General features: G+C 41.3%; 3 protein-coding genes across 4 annotated transcripts; 1 reads left to right on the top strand and 2 right to left on the bottom strand.

The window, feature by feature from the left end:
* On the top strand, positions 1–6,912 carry LOC146493479 (peptidyl-prolyl cis-trans isomerase FKBP14-like). The gene is made up of 4 exons (XM_085148244.1): positions 1–373; positions 2,609–2,760; positions 3,124–3,251; positions 3,419–6,912. The coding sequence occupies exons 1-4, from the start codon at positions 177–179 to the stop codon at positions 3,575–3,577; spliced, it is 636 nt and encodes a 211-aa protein (XP_085004370.1). The 5' UTR covers positions 1–176; the 3' UTR covers positions 3,578–6,912.
* Positions 3,937–14,878, bottom strand: wipf3 (WAS/WASL interacting protein family member 3). Of its 2 annotated transcripts, XM_085148233.1 has the most exons (8): positions 13,813–14,878; positions 11,632–11,729; positions 11,147–11,285; positions 8,934–9,095; positions 8,096–8,818; positions 5,158–5,292; positions 4,904–5,008; positions 3,937–4,803 (listed from the first exon to the last, which is right to left on the bottom strand). In XM_085148233.1, exons 2-8 carry the CDS (start codon positions 11,710–11,712, stop codon positions 4,763–4,765), a joined length of 1,386 nt encoding a protein of 461 aa, XP_085004359.1. In that variant the 5' UTR covers positions 11,713–11,729; positions 13,813–14,878; the 3' UTR covers positions 3,937–4,762. The 2 variants fall into 2 exon arrangements, with proteins under 2 accessions (XP_085004359.1, XP_085004358.1); XM_085148232.1 differs by having other exon boundaries at positions 3,937–5,008.
* A 116-nt stretch (positions 14,879–14,994) lies between these two features.
* Positions 14,995–17,040, bottom strand: LOC146493477 (proline-rich protein 15-like). Its single transcript, XM_085148245.1, has 2 exons — positions 16,652–17,040; positions 14,995–16,229 (listed from the first exon to the last, which is right to left on the bottom strand). Exon 2 carries the CDS (start codon positions 16,203–16,205, stop codon positions 15,873–15,875), a length of 333 nt encoding a protein of 110 aa, XP_085004371.1. The 5' UTR covers positions 16,206–16,229; positions 16,652–17,040; the 3' UTR covers positions 14,995–15,872.
* Between the last annotated feature and the right edge of the window lie 441 nt (positions 17,041–17,481).

The raw sequence follows: 17,481 nt of genomic DNA, 5'->3' as shown, positions 1-17,481 counted from the left end.
GTCTGTGGGTGGGGCTGCCGAAAAACGATCAGCCAATGAGAGGAAAACTTCCTGCAGCGACTTGTCTCTGCCACGTAGAGGAACCGCTGCACGTTTTCATGCTGCAGCGAGTCTGTTAGAAACTTTTTAGCTCTTTGTTCAACAGGCTGTTTCTTCTGAAAGCTGACTGTGTCAGCATGCTGCTGGTTGTGCTGAGCTGGCTCTGCTCCTTCATGCTGGTGTCCGTCAGCAGCGGGGGGAAGCTGCCCGAAGCTGAAGTGACGATAGAAGTTCTGCACAGACCTTTCCTCTGTCACCGAAAGTCCAAGTATGGAGACATTCTGCTGGTGCATCATGAAGGATACTTTGAGAATGGCACCATGTTTTTCTCCAGGTTTGTTTCATGGCTAACGCGAGGCTTATAACGCTCAAATATGATGATGCAACTCTGTCAAGGAAGCAATGAGGGAGGTGGCTGAAGGAGAGATGCAGTGACGTCACCCTGGTTTCATCAACAGCTTTTATAGATTTAAAACTCTCGAATGTCGATGTTAGCATTTATCTGCAAGGGATACAAAGTTAAACGTTATGTCAAACATGAGGCCCGTGGGCCAAAATAGGCCGGGCAAAGACTCCAATCTGGTCCACTGAACACATAGCTGTAAAACTTTTAACTACTGTCAAAGACTTCTCCCAGGGCCATTCATACCACACCAAAGTTATTAAGTAATAGATAGCCAAATTATATGACAGAAAAGTTTCAGTCTTTTCACTAAAATGAGCAAAAACTTTTTTTTAAATGACATGGTAAGCTACTAGCAACTAGAACTTTTTCTGTAATTTCACAGCCAAAGAGTCATGCTGACTGATTTCTTCCATGAACTACAGCAGAATTTCCTTATCATGTAAAAAAACTGAGTCATACTATTAAAAATTGCTTCTTTTCCTTATACTAAGACATGTGAACGATTCAATGTGTAGTTTAACTTCTTTACACAGACAGAAAGGGCAGTTTCACTGGTGGGCTGGACCAGTGAAGTGGCCTGTATGTGGCCCACGATGTAAAATGAGTTTGACGTCCCTGCTTTAGTGCAAGAGTGTCAAACATTAGGTCCGTGGCCAAAAATGGGCCCAGCCAAGACTCCAGTGTGAGCTTTGGAAAATGTGATTAGGATCAATTTTGGACTTTTAACTGTATTTTAAGTTTTAGAGTAAAGACCTCCCCCATGGACAGCCGTATTACACCAAATTAACAGTTTAACAATTAAATAACAGAAACTTTCCTGTTTTTTCATTTTCAGTAGAAAATTAACAAGTTTTAATAATATTAATGTAAAGTAGATTTTCTGTGAACTAACAAATTCTTCTGTTTTATAATTACAGCACTGTCTGGGCAATGAGCTAGCAGAACATTTTCTATAATTGTAAACATTTCTTTCTTACAACTAATGCCCAAAGAGTCGTGGCAACAGATGTTTGTCATTTACTAGAGAAATATTTCTCTGTTGTGCAGAAAAACCGAGAACCTGTGTACTGTTACACTTCTTTTTCTAATACTAAGACATCTCAGGTATATAGTCTGTTAAGATTGAAGTGGACTTTGTGTACCCCGCAATAAAACATTTTCCATCTCTGCCCTAGCTTACATAGCAGCCAGCTTAGGTTTTTTGAATTTAGGTTTTAAAACTGCATCACTCTGATACATTTAGGGCTCTATATACTCTGTAATAATCCTTATTTATCATATGATATGTTTTAGTGCACCTCTCGTGCATCCAGTGCTTACAACAAGCAGCTTTAGTCTTCAGATTGGCTGGACCTTGCAAATGTAAGGTTTTGACACTGGGTGGGTGGAATTCTTCTTGAATTAATGAAAAATACTTTATTTATCCCATAAATAATAAGATCAACTGCCAGATGACTCTCTGCCAGACAGATTTTTTTTTTATGATGCAATAATACAGCTATCTTCTCTTGCTTTAGACTCAGGTGGTAAAAGTGACTCAGGAACACAGACACAAGGCTAACACAGGTCTTCAGAACCTCGCACTGATGCCATCAGGGTCTGCGTCCTTGCTGTAGTGTGTAGTTTCTCCAGCTGTCTTCTAACCAGGCCAGAAGACAGACAGACAAGCAGGGGTGGTTCCTCAGATGTGGGGTGGATGTGGTTTTAATGAAGAATAAGTGGAGAAGGGCAAAATCATTGAAGATGATGAGGGTGTTTACTGAAGGAGGAGGCTGCAGAATGCCCTTCATGCTGCACTCTCCTCAGTTCCTTTTCTCCTTTTTTTAACAAGCAGTTCTTTTGGGTCACTGGTGATCAAGGTTTATTGCTCTTAAAGCAGCATACAGTTCCAGCTGGAAAGATAGTGTTCACGGGATTTGATATCTTCTGAGATGGAGCTTGTCGATTTGTTAATGTTCTCTCAGTGGGGTTGGCTAGGTCCACAGTGTTTGAAATCACATAGGGCCTGCAGTAGAAAAACTGTCTAATTGGAGCATTCATATCAGCAGGAATCATTATAACTCTGAGAAAAGCATCATAATTTCCTTGACCTTTGATGACACCTCAGAGACCTTCTCTACATCTCAACTTTTCACTCTTTCTACACCTGTGTTTGTTGACCAGTCGAGCCAGCGGTGACAAGCAGCCAATCTGGTTCACTCTGGGCATCAGAGAAGCAATCAAAGGCTGGGATAAAGGCCTGCAAAACATGTGCTCAGGAGAGAAGAGAAAACTGGTCATACCTCCAGAACTGGCATATGGGAAGGAAGGAAAAGGTACTGAAGCTTCATCCATATCTAAGAAGTTTCACTGCATGTTTTATGACACAGTCTTCTTGGTGTCTCCAATTCTCACAGTGTGACATTATTATGCACGCATCTTATTGTGTTTGTCTTTCTTGTTCTTTTTAATTGCTTTCTAGGAATGAATTCATTCAATGTCTCTGAATGAAGGTTTCATTCAGTGACATTAGTCCACTTTTTCTCTACATGGAGCATGTGAACAATACTGTGCTTTTTTTTGTCCGGTAAGCACAAACGGAAGAAAACTTCCTGGATGCTTACAGGACGTTTTGGCAATATTCAATTTCAGTTTGAACTGACATCTCTGCCCATTACCCCCCTGTTCTCTGTATTCAGGTAAGATTCCACCTGAAAGCACGCTTACCTTTATCATCGAGGTGCTACAGATCAGAAATGGACCTAGGTCACATGAGTCCTTTCAGGAAATGGACCTCAACGATGACTGGAAGCTCTCCAAGCATGAGGTGAAGATAACCATTGAAAACACATATGAAGTTACATGGATCGGTTACATATCGCATGTCACTCTAGACTTTACTTTCTGTACAAAGAGTAAAAAGTGTCATTTCTAATCTATTTTATTATGTTTGTACTTAAGTCCCAGTCATCCTGTTCTTTTCATGTCTGCCAGGTGAAAGAGTATCTAAGGAAGGAGTTTGAGCGTCACGGCTACCCTCCCAACGACACTCTACACGAGAACATGGCGGAGGATATCTTTGCCAAAGAGGATGAGAACAAGGACGGTTTTATATCCTCTAGAGAGTTCACTTACAAACACGATGAACTGTGAAGTCCCATGAAGCGCTCGTTTGTGTTTTGTGGTGGAAATCCTTGTCAGAGACTCTTTGAGGTTATTTTTGTCTGTTTCAGTTTTACAGAAGCTTTAAGTCTGTGTTGCGTGACGCTGTGTGTGGTTACATTTTGTTGCAAATTGTTTTTTTTAATTTTGTGATTTGTTTATGAAAATCCTTTTTGGGACCACTGTTAGCTAGATTTTCACAAGTCAAAATATCTGTGTGAAAACTGTCGTGAAATATCAGGTTAATGTTTTTTGCTCTTTTTTATAAATAGAAATAAATTTTGGGCAAACTTGGGAAGACTGAATTAATGTTGTGACACAATGAAGAATAACTCAAAACCACACAGGAGAACTTTACCTGTTGTTTTAATGGGGATTTTGAGATAACACACAAATGTTTACAGCCCTGTTTGTGCAGCTTTGGGATTGTTTGAATGGATCAAGAGGCTTAACTCAAAAAAGGACCACTGTTTAAGGCAGATACATTTATTAGTTGTTGTTTTTTTAAAAGTAAAGTATCTGTGTAAACCTTTTAGTTGCTTTGGTTTATTTGTTGGTGACAGATCAAACCAACAGGTGGCGCTGTCCTCCCATGTGTTAGTGTTGGTTAATACATGAGGGGCAAGAAAATGGTACACTTGGTTACCCAATTGCCGCCACCAAGGCAAGAGCTGAGACTGAGGTATGTTTGCTTGTCTTTAGCAACGTAGTCATAGCTACTGTTGTCACAAAAACTGCCTGCTTGAATGCAAATTTTACAACTACAAGTGCACAGAGATGATGCTTAACATATTACAAACTATGTCAAGAGTCGTGTTAGCGATAATTAATGGAAGACCCTGTTCTTCTAGCCTGTGTGTGTAGAGTCTAAATGGAGCTTATGAGCACAAGCAGGGCGAGTGCTTCTCCTCTCACGCACACAAAACATTCTGTACTTGAAAAGGTCAGAGGTCACATAGTCAGAATAAGACGGGTCCTTGTTTTGATGCTTTGAAAATGCACAACCACACACACGCACACACACAAATGCACCAAACACAACAACACACACACAAAGCCTCTATCCATGCAAGTCCATGGCAGTAATGTCAGTTTAACTGTGAGGACTCGTAAGAAGGAGAAGGTATACTGAGATTTGTCCTTTTTTGTTGCGTGTCACAGTGCTGAGATAATGACTCATCTGAGGTGTGTCCTGATCCCTGGTGGTTTGGGGTTCACTGTAAAAGAACAAGGAGGAAGAAAAACAGAGCTCAGCAGATGAGACTACAGTGCTGAGAAAAGAAAAGCTGAGGAGTAGTAACTTTGCTTTGTGGCTACCACTGTTTTCTTTGCTGGGGTAGATCCGTGGGAATGGCTTGAATTCATCGGGTGGGGGTAAGTCTTCTACAGGGTGGAACTGGAACTTTGATTCAAAGTCATCCGCTGGAGTAAAGAAGATGCAGATTAGAAGTTTCTACCCTTTTTTTAAAAAAAAAAAAAAAAATGTCCTTCTGCTGAGCAGCAAAAACTAACTTTCAAAGTTTACATACAAGTTATACATTTGAACAGTAAAAATCCTTTTAAAATCTTACCTAAGCTCTGAAGATGTCCATTCCTGAGACTGGATGGGGGCATGGGAGGAGGTGGAGGAGGAGGAATGCGGGTGGACAACTCTGTGGTGGGGGAACGGGCTGGGGGAGCAGGAGGAGGAGCCAGTCGACCCACACCTGTTAATAAGTGGGCATCAGAAGAAAAACAACATTTAAAATAAAAACAAAAAAATATACATTTTATGGAATTGTAATTCAGCCTGGATGACCTCTGATTTCCTGCTTCTAAATATAGAAACTAAGGTTATTGTACTTTGCCGTATAAATCTTAGAAATATAATGTTGAACCAGATGCTTACTCTGAATGGCATCATCTTGGCCTCCAGTAACACTGTGAGGAATCTTGGATTTGTTTTTGACCAGGATATGACCTTCATTGCGCGTATTAAACAAATATGTAGGACTGCTTAGTTCCATTTATGAAATATCTCTAAAATTAAAAATATCTTGTCTCAGAGTGACGCTGAAAAACTAGTTAATGCATTTAAAACTTCTAGGCTGGACTACTGTAATTCATTATTATCAGGCTGTCCTAAAACTCCCTGAAAAGCCTCCAGCTGAACAAGAGTATTGAAAGCAACAAGAAAGTGAGAGTATATTTCTCCTATACTGGTTTCTCTTCACTGGCTCCCCTGTTACATCCAGAATCAGATTTAAAATCGTTCTCCTCACATACAAGGTCTCGAATAATCAGGCTCCATCATATCTTAAATCTCGTCTGAAGACTCACCCTTTCGGTTTGGCTTTTAAACCCAGTATAAAATGGTAATTTCATTTGGATTTTATTGCCTTTTTATGTTGTTGTTTTTATATTGTTACTGTTATTTCAACTTGTATTTTATTTTTAGTATTTATGTTTTTATTGTTTTAGTTCACATTCAGCACTTTGGTCAGTGCTCACTGTTTTTAAAGCGCTTTTTAAATAAAGTTGGCTTGGCTTAAAGACCTCATAATACCGTATCACCCCAACAGAGCACTTCACTCTCAGACTGCAGGTTTACTTGTGGTTTGTTTGGTATTTAAAAGTTGAATGGGAGCGGAAGAGCCTTCAGCTTTCAGACCCTTCGTCTGTGGAACCAGCTTTCAGTTTGGATTCAGGAGACAGACACCCTCTCTACTTTTAAGATTAGGCTTAAAACTTTCCTTTTTGATAAAGCTTTTAGGGCTGGATCAGCAGTCCTAACACCTGTTTTTTTTTTTCCACTCACAATGTGTTTATACACCCCTCTGCATTTAATCATTTGTTATCATTAATCTCTGGCTCTCTTCCACAGCACGTCTTTGTAACGTCCTCCTCCCCTCACTCCCAACTACTCACGGCAGATGGCTGTCCCTCCCTGAGCCTGATTTGCCAGAGGTTTCTTCCTTTTGAAAGTGAGTTTTTCCTTCCCACTGTTGCCAGTTGTTCATAAGGGCTCATCTAATTATTGAGGTTTTCTCTGTTTTCTCTGTATTATTGTATTGCTCTTTACCTTACATTGTAAAATGCCTGAAGGGAACTGTTGTTGGGATTTGGCGCTATATAGATAAAACTGAATTGAACTGAATTAAATTGCTTTTGAGAAGCTTTGAGGCTGGCCTGTAGACACCAGAGAGGAATAGAGAAAACACTGTGGAAGGATAGACTTCAGCACACCAGCTGTGATATACACTCATTTTTCTGCACAAAGATAAACCAGGTCTCACCAATTTTCCTATTTTCATTTTATGCTGGTTAACTGCCTATAAATACTTAAACAGACGTGGCATGCTTTAGGTTGGTTTTTTACAAGATAAAAAACATCTTAAAGTATAACATTGTGTAACAGAGCTTCTTCAGCTAGTAAATATCAACTTTCTACTCTACACTGTAGCATCTATGTATGGGATCAATCATATAAAAAGGCTAATAATACTATAATAGATCAATCTCACCCTGTTAGAACTGTTACCATCAGGTAGACAGTACTGAACAAGTAAAACAAGCAGAAACAGCTTTTATCCCAGTTCTATACAGGCATTAGATGCTGCAATGGCCACATGTGTTTTGTGCAAGAAGGGGTTGTGAAAATGGAGGATGGCTGCTTTTGACTTTTGTATTTACTTTTATCTCTTATACAGTTTTATGTAGTTTTTATGATGCGAGTGATCTTTGCACTGTTGAGATTGAGGCTAATTGTGCTGTACTTGTTGCATGTAATAGTGGCAATAAAGATATTCTAATCTACATGGATGGATTTAAACCTGCCTTCTTTCCTCTGGTACAAAAAGATACCAGATTCTATTGAACTTTGATCCTCTCCAAAAAATGACGCCACTACTTACCTGATTTATCTCAGTAGACACTTCCTAATGAGTTAATTACATTAACCATTGTGTAATCTACATTTAGAGTAAAGTATGGCTCGGTATGATTTAGGATAAGATATTGTCCCTTGGTCTCTCAGTCAGGTCCTCCACCCCAAACATCATGTCCAGTTTTAAAAAGCAGATAGCAATGGTGAAACTGCTCTTGAAGCTTTGGGCTTCACAACAACCCTTCGCTAACCAGTCGGTGAGGTCACAGTAGCTACTTCCATCTTTAACAACTATTATTGGGAACTTTTTTAGGCCACGCCCTTAGCTGAACTTGTTTTCTGATCTCTAAAACATCGCTTCAGCGCAATCGTTTTCTTTCAAATTTTATTTTAATTTTCCTTCTTTTTATATCATCACCATTAATATATCGAGTCAGCTCCATTTACATGACTGAATCATTTCTCGCATAAAGACAGAATTCAAAAGATTTTCCAAAGGCATGAAGCAGTGTTTTAAACTTTTTATCTTCCATACAGACTTTATCTGTTTCAATTATGGAAAAAACATATAACAGGCAACAGGTTTATATTTATAAACACAAGTGGCATTAAAGAAGGATTTTTACATCCTGTTGTCCACCTACCTGCACTCCTGGGTATAGCTGGTGGCCGTCGAGTGGGAGCGTTGCAAGGGTATGAGGGAGGCAGAGAGCGCATTGCTGGGGAAGGCACTGGAGCCACTTTGGGTGGTGGTGGAGGTAGGGTAGACGGGCAGCTTGGAGTAATGGAAGGTGGCAGAGGGGGAGGCGGAGGTGGGGGAGGCGGTCCCAGGGGGCTGTCCCGAAGAACAGGGAACCTTGAAGTTTCAGAGTAGACTGCAGATGAAGGCGGAGAGTAGAAGTACCCCGAAGAATGGTCCCCTGGGACAGCTGACAGAGGCTGGACAGTTGGTGGCGGTGGTGGAGGAGGAGGACCAGGAGGAGGAGAGGGCTGGGAGACAGATGAGTGTTGCGAGTGCTGGATGGGGAGCCACATGGGCTTGGTAGTCTGGGATGGAGGCGGAGGTGGAGGGCAGGAGGGGAGAGGGGGAGGCTTGTTACCTGGCCGGTCCTGGAAGGCCTGAGGCGGGGGAGGTGGGGGAGGAGCAGAGGGAGGGGCAGGTGGAAGGGGAGTGGAAGGAGGGAAAGGCGGCGGGTGCATGCTGCTGTGAGAGGGGGAGGGAGGAGCAGAGGCCGAGGGGGCGAGTAGGCGGTGGACGGAGGTTTGGATCTCTGCTTTCCTGTCGGGTTCAGCGAAGCTGCTGGAGTCGGCCGATGAAGGAGGGTTCCACAGAGGCTTCAGAGAGACTGATGAGCTCGATCGAGACACTTAAACAGAACAAACACACACAAGAGGAGCCATTTGAAAGGGAAAAAATGTTATTGTGACTACGGACAAATCATAAATATATCTATGCGCAAGAATATGACATTTTGCACCAACCTCTGGTTTTGCCTGCTAGGTCTCTTTGTCCTGTAGGCCTGAGAGTGGGGAACCCTCCAGCAAATAGCCCACTCAATGATGGCCCCACGGGTGCCATGCCACCCGATGAGGCCTGAGAAGCGCCAGCATTTCCAGATAAATCTCCTGTGCTAGCCTTGGAATCTGGGGAACGCCATATGCACGTGTTAGTAATGAAATAACAGCAGTGCAAAGGCATCAAAGCTTAATAAATCATGTGGTCAATCACAATATTTGGTCTAATATCATTATAAATGTATTCACTTCATACATAACATTGTATATCTTATAAGCTCATGAGTTTTGTCCCAACGAGAGCTTGTTTTTAGTGCTGGAAAAAAACCTAATGAAGCTAACATCAAAAACTCAAACATGTGCAACTTTCACACCACCACACTTACCTAACCTCCCAATATTATTAGCCCCCTGAGAAAATGACCTCTTTATTGAACCATAGCGCAAACCACTGCTGTGCAATGATGTGCTTTAACTTTGTAATGCTCAAAGCTTTTAAAAATCAAGTTAAAACTGAAGCTTCCAATTTAATAATAATAATAATAATGGATTGGATTTATATAGCGCTTTTCAAGGCACCCAAAGCACTTTACAATGTCACTATTCATTCATTCTCACATTCAGCTGCCCTGGGGCAGACTGACAGAAGCGAGGCTGCCATATCGCACCATCGGCCCCTCTGGCCAACACCAGCAGACGGTAGAGTAAAGTGTCTTGCCCAAGGACACAACGACCAGGACAGAGAGCCCGGGGATCGAACCGGCGACCTTCCGGTTACAACCCCCTGAGCCACGGTCGCTTCCTAATTTACATAATGTACATAAATTGGAAGCTTTAGTAAGGGGCTGAGCTGTCACTTGATTAAAGCATCATGCCAAAATCAAAAAAAAATCAGTTTAGACTTAAGAAAGAATTGCTGCCCATTAAAAACTTCAAAGAGAGCCGCACAGTACAGAACAAGCCTGGCAGAGGTAAGAAGCAAAAGATCTCAAAGAATCTGACACTGATGAATGACTATAGTCAGAAACTGTGAGACTGTCTCAAGGAGGATAATCACTAGAACCCTGCACAGGAATGGAGTCTGAGGTTACAGAACAAGAAAAACTCAACTTTTGCAAAAGAAACACCTTCAGGCCAGACTGGAGTAGGCCAAGTACAACCTGGAGAAAGATTTTGTAAACTGGAAACATGTCCTTTAGTCAGATGAGATTAAACCAGAGCTCTGCTTACTCTGCTTAAGTTTGGAAAAAGAAGGGAGAGACGTACAACCCAAAGAACAGGGTTCCCAAAGTGAAACACTGCAGTGTGAGTATTATGTTGTCGGGACCCTTCGGTGCATCTAGAAATCTCGCCAAGGTGGAAGGAATCATGAAGAAATAAGAATATGTGAAGATCTTGTAGACCTCAAGCAGTCAGTAGCAAACCTGGAAGAACCTCCAGAAGACCAAAGTCAACATTACTGACTGACTTGAAATCTACTGATAATATCTGGATTGAACTGAGGACCCTGGTAGTTTTTCTTTTTGTAAAACTATTTTTTGTGCAAAGTCAAATAAGATAAGCATCCAAAAAATAAAACTACAATGTTTAGAAAAGCTATGTTAAAAATCCCTTGCTCTGTTTAAAAGGACTTGGAAAATAAAAATTTCAGAGGGTCCTAATGATCTTGTCTTCATCTATACACATAAAGTTATTAGTTACTGATTACTTTTTTCAAGTAACTTGACCAACACTGCACACAGCACACACGCATATCTGTTTCACAGTCTTTAGTGATATTGCACAGGGTGTGTTGAGTGGTGACAGTGCACAGTGTTTTGCCTTTTCTATTGTGTCAGTGTATATAGTACCGTCTTGTCTGTTCTTCCTGCATCTTAATCAGCTATAGGGCATTCCTTCCTGAAGCGTGAGTTGTGAATTCAAATATAGCACAAAGACACCAAACATCCCCCAGTCTTCTCCCCTTCTTTGTCCTTCACTTTAATATGTCGAGTGTTTCACAATAACACATCACACTGGCATATTTCAAACTACAGACACACACTATATGAAGCACCCATTCACCTATGAGAGTGGATGAGTGTTCGCTACTGTGATGTAAGGATGTAACATTTAGAGAAAACACACTGAGTGTGTCTGTATATATGCAGGCTATAGGATGGTCATGTTGTGGGACCTACTATTGACGACGGGGGCGCTGCGGTCGTTGACCTGCGTGACTTTCTTGAGCTTGGTTCCTTTCTGGATGTCTGCCAGCAGGGCATTCCTTCCACCACCTCCTCCTCCGCTAAACTGGACCTTGGGAGGATCTAATGGACACTGAAGAAAAACAGAACAAAAAAGAAGTAAGAGTGGAGAGGATCACTTTTTTGTTTTTGCAGACAGACGTTACTGCTGTATCCAGAATCTACTGAGCCATGTCTTTGCCCTGTTCACTGGCTGCAGCAGCTCATTTAACAAGAGGACACTATGAGCCTGCTGGGGTAACGTAACACTCTTTTGCCACTGACAGTCTGCTGTCTGGGTTGTGTGTGTCTAAGCCAGTGTGTGTGTGTACACTAGCTCAATTAATAATGCAAATGAGCTCCAGATGGTCGATGATCAGCAAGAAGAACACAATGAGTGTTTACAATTGCATAAGAGAGTTGCTGGAAGAATCTTATACCTGTGGCAGGGCAGCACTGGGTGGCGGTGGGGGTGGCGGGGCTGCTGGTGGAGGCGGAGGGGGAGGTGGGGGAACCGGCATGCCTCGGCCTCAAATACCTGGAGAAGACAAAGCGCACTCTATTGCAGGAAACCCTGTATGCAGTGCTTCGAGGTTTTTTATTCGCTCCGCGTCAGAAGAAGCTACTGTGTACTGGGTGCATTCGATGACCTGTCACCCTCTTCCCCTGAACAGGAAGAGCTTTCACCACCATACAGCACAAAACAGGAAACAGCAAAGCGCTCCATCCTCTCCAGAGAAATCTGACACATCTCCTCCTTTTCCCACAATGCCCCATGGCAGATTACTCCAGGCTAGAACAATGGAGAGTGTTGTGTGAACAGTAATGGACCCCTACCCTTTATTCGAGTCAGTGTCCAAAGGCATTTACTGCAGTAACTGTACGGAACTTCATGGAAAAGAAATTAAGGAAAGTCCAGAGGAAACAACAACAGTGTCCCAACACGCTGTTCTATTCTTTTATGTTTCAGGTTGTAACTGTGCAAAGAAAGCTTTTAAGAGCTACTGGTTCAGTAATCAAAGCCCCGCTAAATGTCCACTACAACAGCGTTCCAGGAAACAGCTTGTGTACAGAGTCATGTCACATGTTTCAGCTTCTACAGCTAGTAAATGGTCCACAGTAACAGTCGCTGACATGTCCACCCACCATCTTGACATCATGCATTTTTGATAAGCTGTCTTCCTCGGCTGACGGGCTGAAAACAGCCAGAGGTTTGTGCACAAACCTCAGGCTGTGGAATTTGCACATGCTCCTCTTTAGCCATTTAATAAAGCACACAACAGAACCTGTTTTTGTTGAACACATCTCTCTTGTCGTCTGCACTGGGGGAAGAGAACTAAGCACAATTACTCAAGTACACTATTTCAGTCCAAATTTAAACTTGTGTACTTTATTTGATGATTTAGGTTTTATTCAGTTACAAGTTCCCATACACTTTCAATCCATTGATCTCCAAATGGTGTAATTAATTTTTGGATTGGTTTGGGAACATTTGCTTACTTCTTATTCCATTTAAAGCCTTGTTGTATTAGACAGGAGAAGCTGAAAACACAACTGTTTTCCGACATCAGGATAGTTTCACTTGTTGGAAATAGTTTTCAAACATGTAAACATATGATGACCTCATAATACGGTTCTTTATTGTGGATTAAACAACTAAGCAGCACAGAAAGTATACTGAAATTACCTGAACTGTAAAGCTTTAGTGCCATAAAATGCTTAAGTTATCCAAAGACAAGAGATATTAAAAGCACTGTCAATAAACATAAGTGCACAATAAGTGCTTTTAATTAAGTAATTTTATGGCTAGCAAATACCTTTACTTGAATATGTTTTTGTAATGGAAGTAACAGATCTGAATCACGCTACTGGTTTTCTGTCTGTGTGCAGTTCATGCTTTCCCTCTTTGCAAGTGGCAGGCTGTCCTCCGTTGCTATTTCTATCTTCATAACTGTGTCAAGCAGCGTCAGTGTCACTGCCAGTTTAGCTCTCTAAAGGGGGGAAGCTGGACACCTGTCAGCTGAGGTCTTCCAGAACAGGTGGGGAAGTAAGTGAGGTGAGTACACCTCTCACAGCAGTTGTTGCTTTTCTTTGTACCTCAGGTATGAGCTTAATCTTCCCCAGAAAGCTGCTGCTGCAGCCAAAAAAAGATGGATCACACTTTTTATTTTCTAGTAATTTATTTCCATATTTTATAATCTTTACAAAAATCCCAACCAATTTGTGATAAGTCTTCACAAAGAATGGCTGATTTTGCAAACCCATCTCAAGAATAACAGCCAGGATTAGCACAGCACAGTGGTTTTAAGTAATGTCCATATATGTTTTATTTATTTATGGTTTTATATTATTCATTCATTATTATTATTATTCATTCATTATTGCCCATAAAACTTCCAATACATTTTTGTAATGCAAAATGTATCTGAAAGGACATTTAAAAAAGGGTGGGTACACTTGATGCTCCATGCCTGTGCAGGGAGCTCGAATAAATCCAATTCATCTGCTATAAACATTTCTATTTGGACCTGCATTTTTAAACATTTCATTACAAACTTCTGCGAGAATAAAAACATTAAACCGTTACATGCAAAAGTGCACTCGTTAAGAAATCGCCCTACCTTCAGAAAATGTCAGAACTTCACCTGTTTGCAGACAGAACTTCAGTGTGGTCCGTTAGGGCAGTGCCCTCTTCATAGCGGGACACTTGTGAGAAAGTTTCCAGGTTATATTTAGTCAAATGAGGACACTTCTTATCACACGCCTGGGTTGTCGGCGGCTGAACTCTGCGGTGCTCTTGCAGATATCTTAAAAAGTTCCACAAATTTTATTTTGCTTAATTTTTGAGTTTATAGCGGAGACGCTGACGACACTGCAGCACAACAGCCCTGGCTGTTTTCAGTTTATTCTCTTGGGAGCGCAGCGCCGGGGGCGCACAGAGCAAAGCCACACCTCACTGCTCCACAGTCAACGACACAGAGAGACACAGAGAGAGAGAAACAGGATCAGTGTCGTTGGCTTCGTCCGTGCTGAAGGAGCCAAAACACTTTCCCTCTTATTGAATTACACCAATGGAAGGCGATAAGCATTGTGTATCCACGACTGTGGGTTCTGACTGCGCGGTAAAGACGTCTGAAGTAAATTCTTTGCCCCCTACAAAACTACAATTTGTTTTTTCTAAGTATATCTTCCTCCTGTTCATTGCAGTTTGTTGCTGTACAACAAACTGCAACTACTGGCGGTACATTATTGCCCCTTGTGTTGAAGATATGGCATTACAGTTAACTGTTGCACTTTATATACAGAGCAGCTAATAGACAGCCGACAATAAATGTGATGTCATTGTAAAAGGTATATCAATTGTAACCTTTGACATGTATTGTGCACACACACAGATACACACCTTAAACAGTGACAGAAGAATGCCGCGACACTGGCATACTCCTCCTTTTAACTACCTGTGATTCACACCTGGGCTTAACATCTACTACCTGCTTTATTTAATTAGCTGTAATTCCTTGTGAGTGCTTTATTTAGACATTGTGATGAGAACACACAAGGTTGTCACTCTCAACACAGCTGCCAAATGTACTGACATGTTTTTAGGTGGGGTGTTTTTTGCTTTACTCGATCTTCAGATTTTCTTATTTATTTCCTTATTTGGTGTTATTGTTGTTGTTGTTGTTAATGGGCTTTTCCGCGTTAAAGTTGTTTTTAATGGGGACGAAGAAGCAACCTTTGTACTGCGTGGGTTAATCCATCAACAAATGGGGATTCGTGAAGCACACAGACACACACCAATCAGCTGTAGCAGATGTCAGATTTATTTCTCATATTTTGCCTTCATATAAAACTATTCAAAGGCCATCCAAGAACAGAGAAGTCTTAAAAAGAAATTAACATCACTTCCTTGTCCTCATCTCATCTGCCTGGATATTTCAGCAGTGATGGCTTTGCTAAAGGCTTTGTGCAATATGTCAATTTGAATCCTTCATTGAAGTATTTTATGCATTTTGCCGACAAGTTTTGTGCATCTGACCTAGCGCTGCTAACAAACCATTTTTCTCTCTCTCTGTTTTCTTCACACACACACATACATAAAGGAACCATTTACACCTTCATAAACACCCTTATAGCCCTTATAAAAAGCACTGTAAAATTATTGTTACACATATCCTTCATTATTAGGTTTATATTATTAGATATTATTTTCTATTAATCTTATTACAGAAAAAATGTAAACATTTTATGAGCAGTTCCTTCCTGAAACACATATGGAGCACTGAAAGGAGAAAGGGCATTCGAGGCTCGTGCATTTTACAGCAATAGTACAGGATAATAATTACACTGGCCTCTTAAGTGCTGACTGTTTCAAGGCTGTATCTCCGGTTTTCTAAGTGTAATATTGCTGACACTGTTTTTTGTTTTGGCTTTCTGGCAAAGTGCATCAACAAATGTCTAAAATCATCCTTTTTTTCCAGTATTGGGCTAAAACTTGAATGCTCATCATCTTCATTATCACCAACATATAAAAAAAGAAAAAAAAAAGAAAAATCAGCAGAATTCCTGGCATGCTTCATGAGAGTGAAACATCTTCATAGACCTTGATTTCTCCTTCTCCTCCGTCTTCAAGCATCTCTGTAAAGCAGTCTTTGATCGCCCGGCTTTTTACTCCTTGCTGTCACCGTGCGTCCTCTCTCCCAGACGTCACGTTCTCTTTCTCTTTCTGCTCTATTGGAATAGTTGTACGGATCTTCTTCTTTTCTTTGAATCGGCCTGAGCGCGATATATTCATGTTCCTGCGACAAGTCTGCTCATTGAAGACCGAGTCCAGTCGGGAGTCGTCGAAGGTTTCATCGCTGAGCAGACTGGAGCTGTTGTTGGACACCGGCTGGGAATTCTTGGAGGCTGCAGGAGAGGCTTTTGCCCAAGGGTCAAAGTTCACATCAAAGGCTTGATCCTTGGTCTTTTTCTTTGGCAAGAATGCCTTCCACCATGGGGTCCTCTCTGTCATCTTTGACTAAAGGGATGCAGTGACCTGTAAAGAGGAACACAACCCATCAATAATTTTTACGATTTTAAGATCTTATCATCTTTTACAGTATTTGTCCTTTAATATAATCCAATTTGAGGGGCCAGTTTGTCATACTTTTATCATATATATATATTGTTGGTTTAGCATTCATGCTGTTCTACAGCCTTATGTCCACTCTCATAATTACTACAAGTGTAATTTCTGTTTTAATGTCTTAAATTAAACTTTACCTAAATGTTTGCCTAACTACATATATTTTAGATGAGTGAGAGGTGTCTTGCCAACTAATCCTATGAATAACCAGTGTAACCATATTTAGAGTCGCTGTAAAACTGGTTTAATGAGTCTGAGGATAGAAGTGCAAACCCAAACCGAGATTCACAGGCGATCAATACAGAAAAAGAAGGAGGAAACACGTATCCTACCTGTGTTGCAAGAGGTGGTGTGGACAGTTAAAACGACCCTAATAAAAGTGTCAGCGTCGGGCTTTTAATTGTGACGAGCTATCTATAAACAGCATTCGGTGTCCTCTTCTTTACTGGTGCAACACCTGGAACAGCAGTGACAACAGTCCTTCAAAGGTTCGTAGACGTATCCATCTTACGCACGAGCCAAGTACTCTGTCTCCTTAAACTTCCCAGCAACAAAACCTTTTCTTTCTTTTATGTTGCTCTTATCAAATAACTCCGCTCTACTGCTCAGCAGTTCTTGATAAAAGAAAACAAATGAAGTGACAGACTAATAAGGAGCGGCTTACACTAAACCAGCAGGTTTCCGCCTCCGAAACTTTGATGAAGAAACACCTGTCCTCCATCCTGATTGGATTGGACGCTTTGCGCTTGTCACGTGAACACGGTTCAGGTGAATACATTGGGATGGTAGGCGGGGCGTGTCGTTGCACGGCAACACGACCCACGGGATCGTGCAGCCTCCTCAGTAACAAAAAAAAAGAAAAAAAAAGAAGATTCCTTTGTCAAAGCGGCCCAACCCTAAGCCAGAGAGCCAAATTACGTTTCAGTGTTTGGACGTCCTGTTTTTTAGGCTCTGGCTTGTCGTGCAAAGGAGAAGAATGAGGTAGTGAAACGTTTATTCAAGGAGTTAATAGCGCAATTAATACCCGTCGTGGCTGAATTGCTGCTCGGTAGCGTTCAGTTCAACCGCATGGATTTAAATTATAGCCTGAGTTAAAAATCATTACATTTCAGGTGTCTATTGACGTCATTTTACTGCTCTAAACGTGTGCGCTAGTGCTACT

Source organism: Neolamprologus multifasciatus, chromosome 22 (assembly GCF_963576455.1).
Source record: "Neolamprologus multifasciatus chromosome 22, fNeoMul1.2, whole genome shotgun sequence".
NCBI lineage: Eukaryota > Metazoa > Chordata > Actinopteri > Cichliformes > Cichlidae > Neolamprologus > Neolamprologus multifasciatus.
The sequence above is the reverse complement of the archived record's forward strand: the minus strand, read 5'-3'. Positions and strand labels throughout refer to the sequence as shown.

Excerpts from the sequence above, each read along its gene's own strand:
- LOC146493477 (XM_085148245.1), bottom strand. The coding sequence starts at position 16,205 with ATGACAGAGAGGACCCCATGGTGGAAGGCATTCTTGCCAAAGAAAAAG.
- LOC146493479 (XM_085148244.1), top strand. The coding sequence starts at position 177 with ATGCTGCTGGTTGTGCTGAGCTGGCTCTGCTCCTTCATGCTGGTGTCC. Across the intron at positions 374-2,608 it reads GGCACCATGTTTTTCTCCAG|TCGAGCCAGCGGTGACAAGC; the intron begins GTTTGTTTCATG and ends TTTGTTGACCAG. Across the intron at positions 2,761-3,123 it reads ATATGGGAAGGAAGGAAAAG|GTAAGATTCCACCTGAAAGC; the intron begins GTACTGAAGCTT and ends CTCTGTATTCAG.
- wipf3 (XM_085148232.1), bottom strand. The coding sequence starts at position 11,712 with ATGCCGGTTCCCCCACCTCCCCCTCCGCCTCCACCAGCAGCCCCGCCA. Across the intron at positions 9,096-11,146 it reads CAGCGCCCCCGTCGTCAATA|ATTCCAAGGCTAGCACAGGA; the intron begins GTAGGTCCCACA and ends GGCGTTCCCCAG. Across the intron at positions 5,009-5,157 it reads TGGACATCTTCAGAGCTTAG|CGGATGACTTTGAATCAAAG; the intron begins GTAAGATTTTAA and ends TCTTTACTCCAG.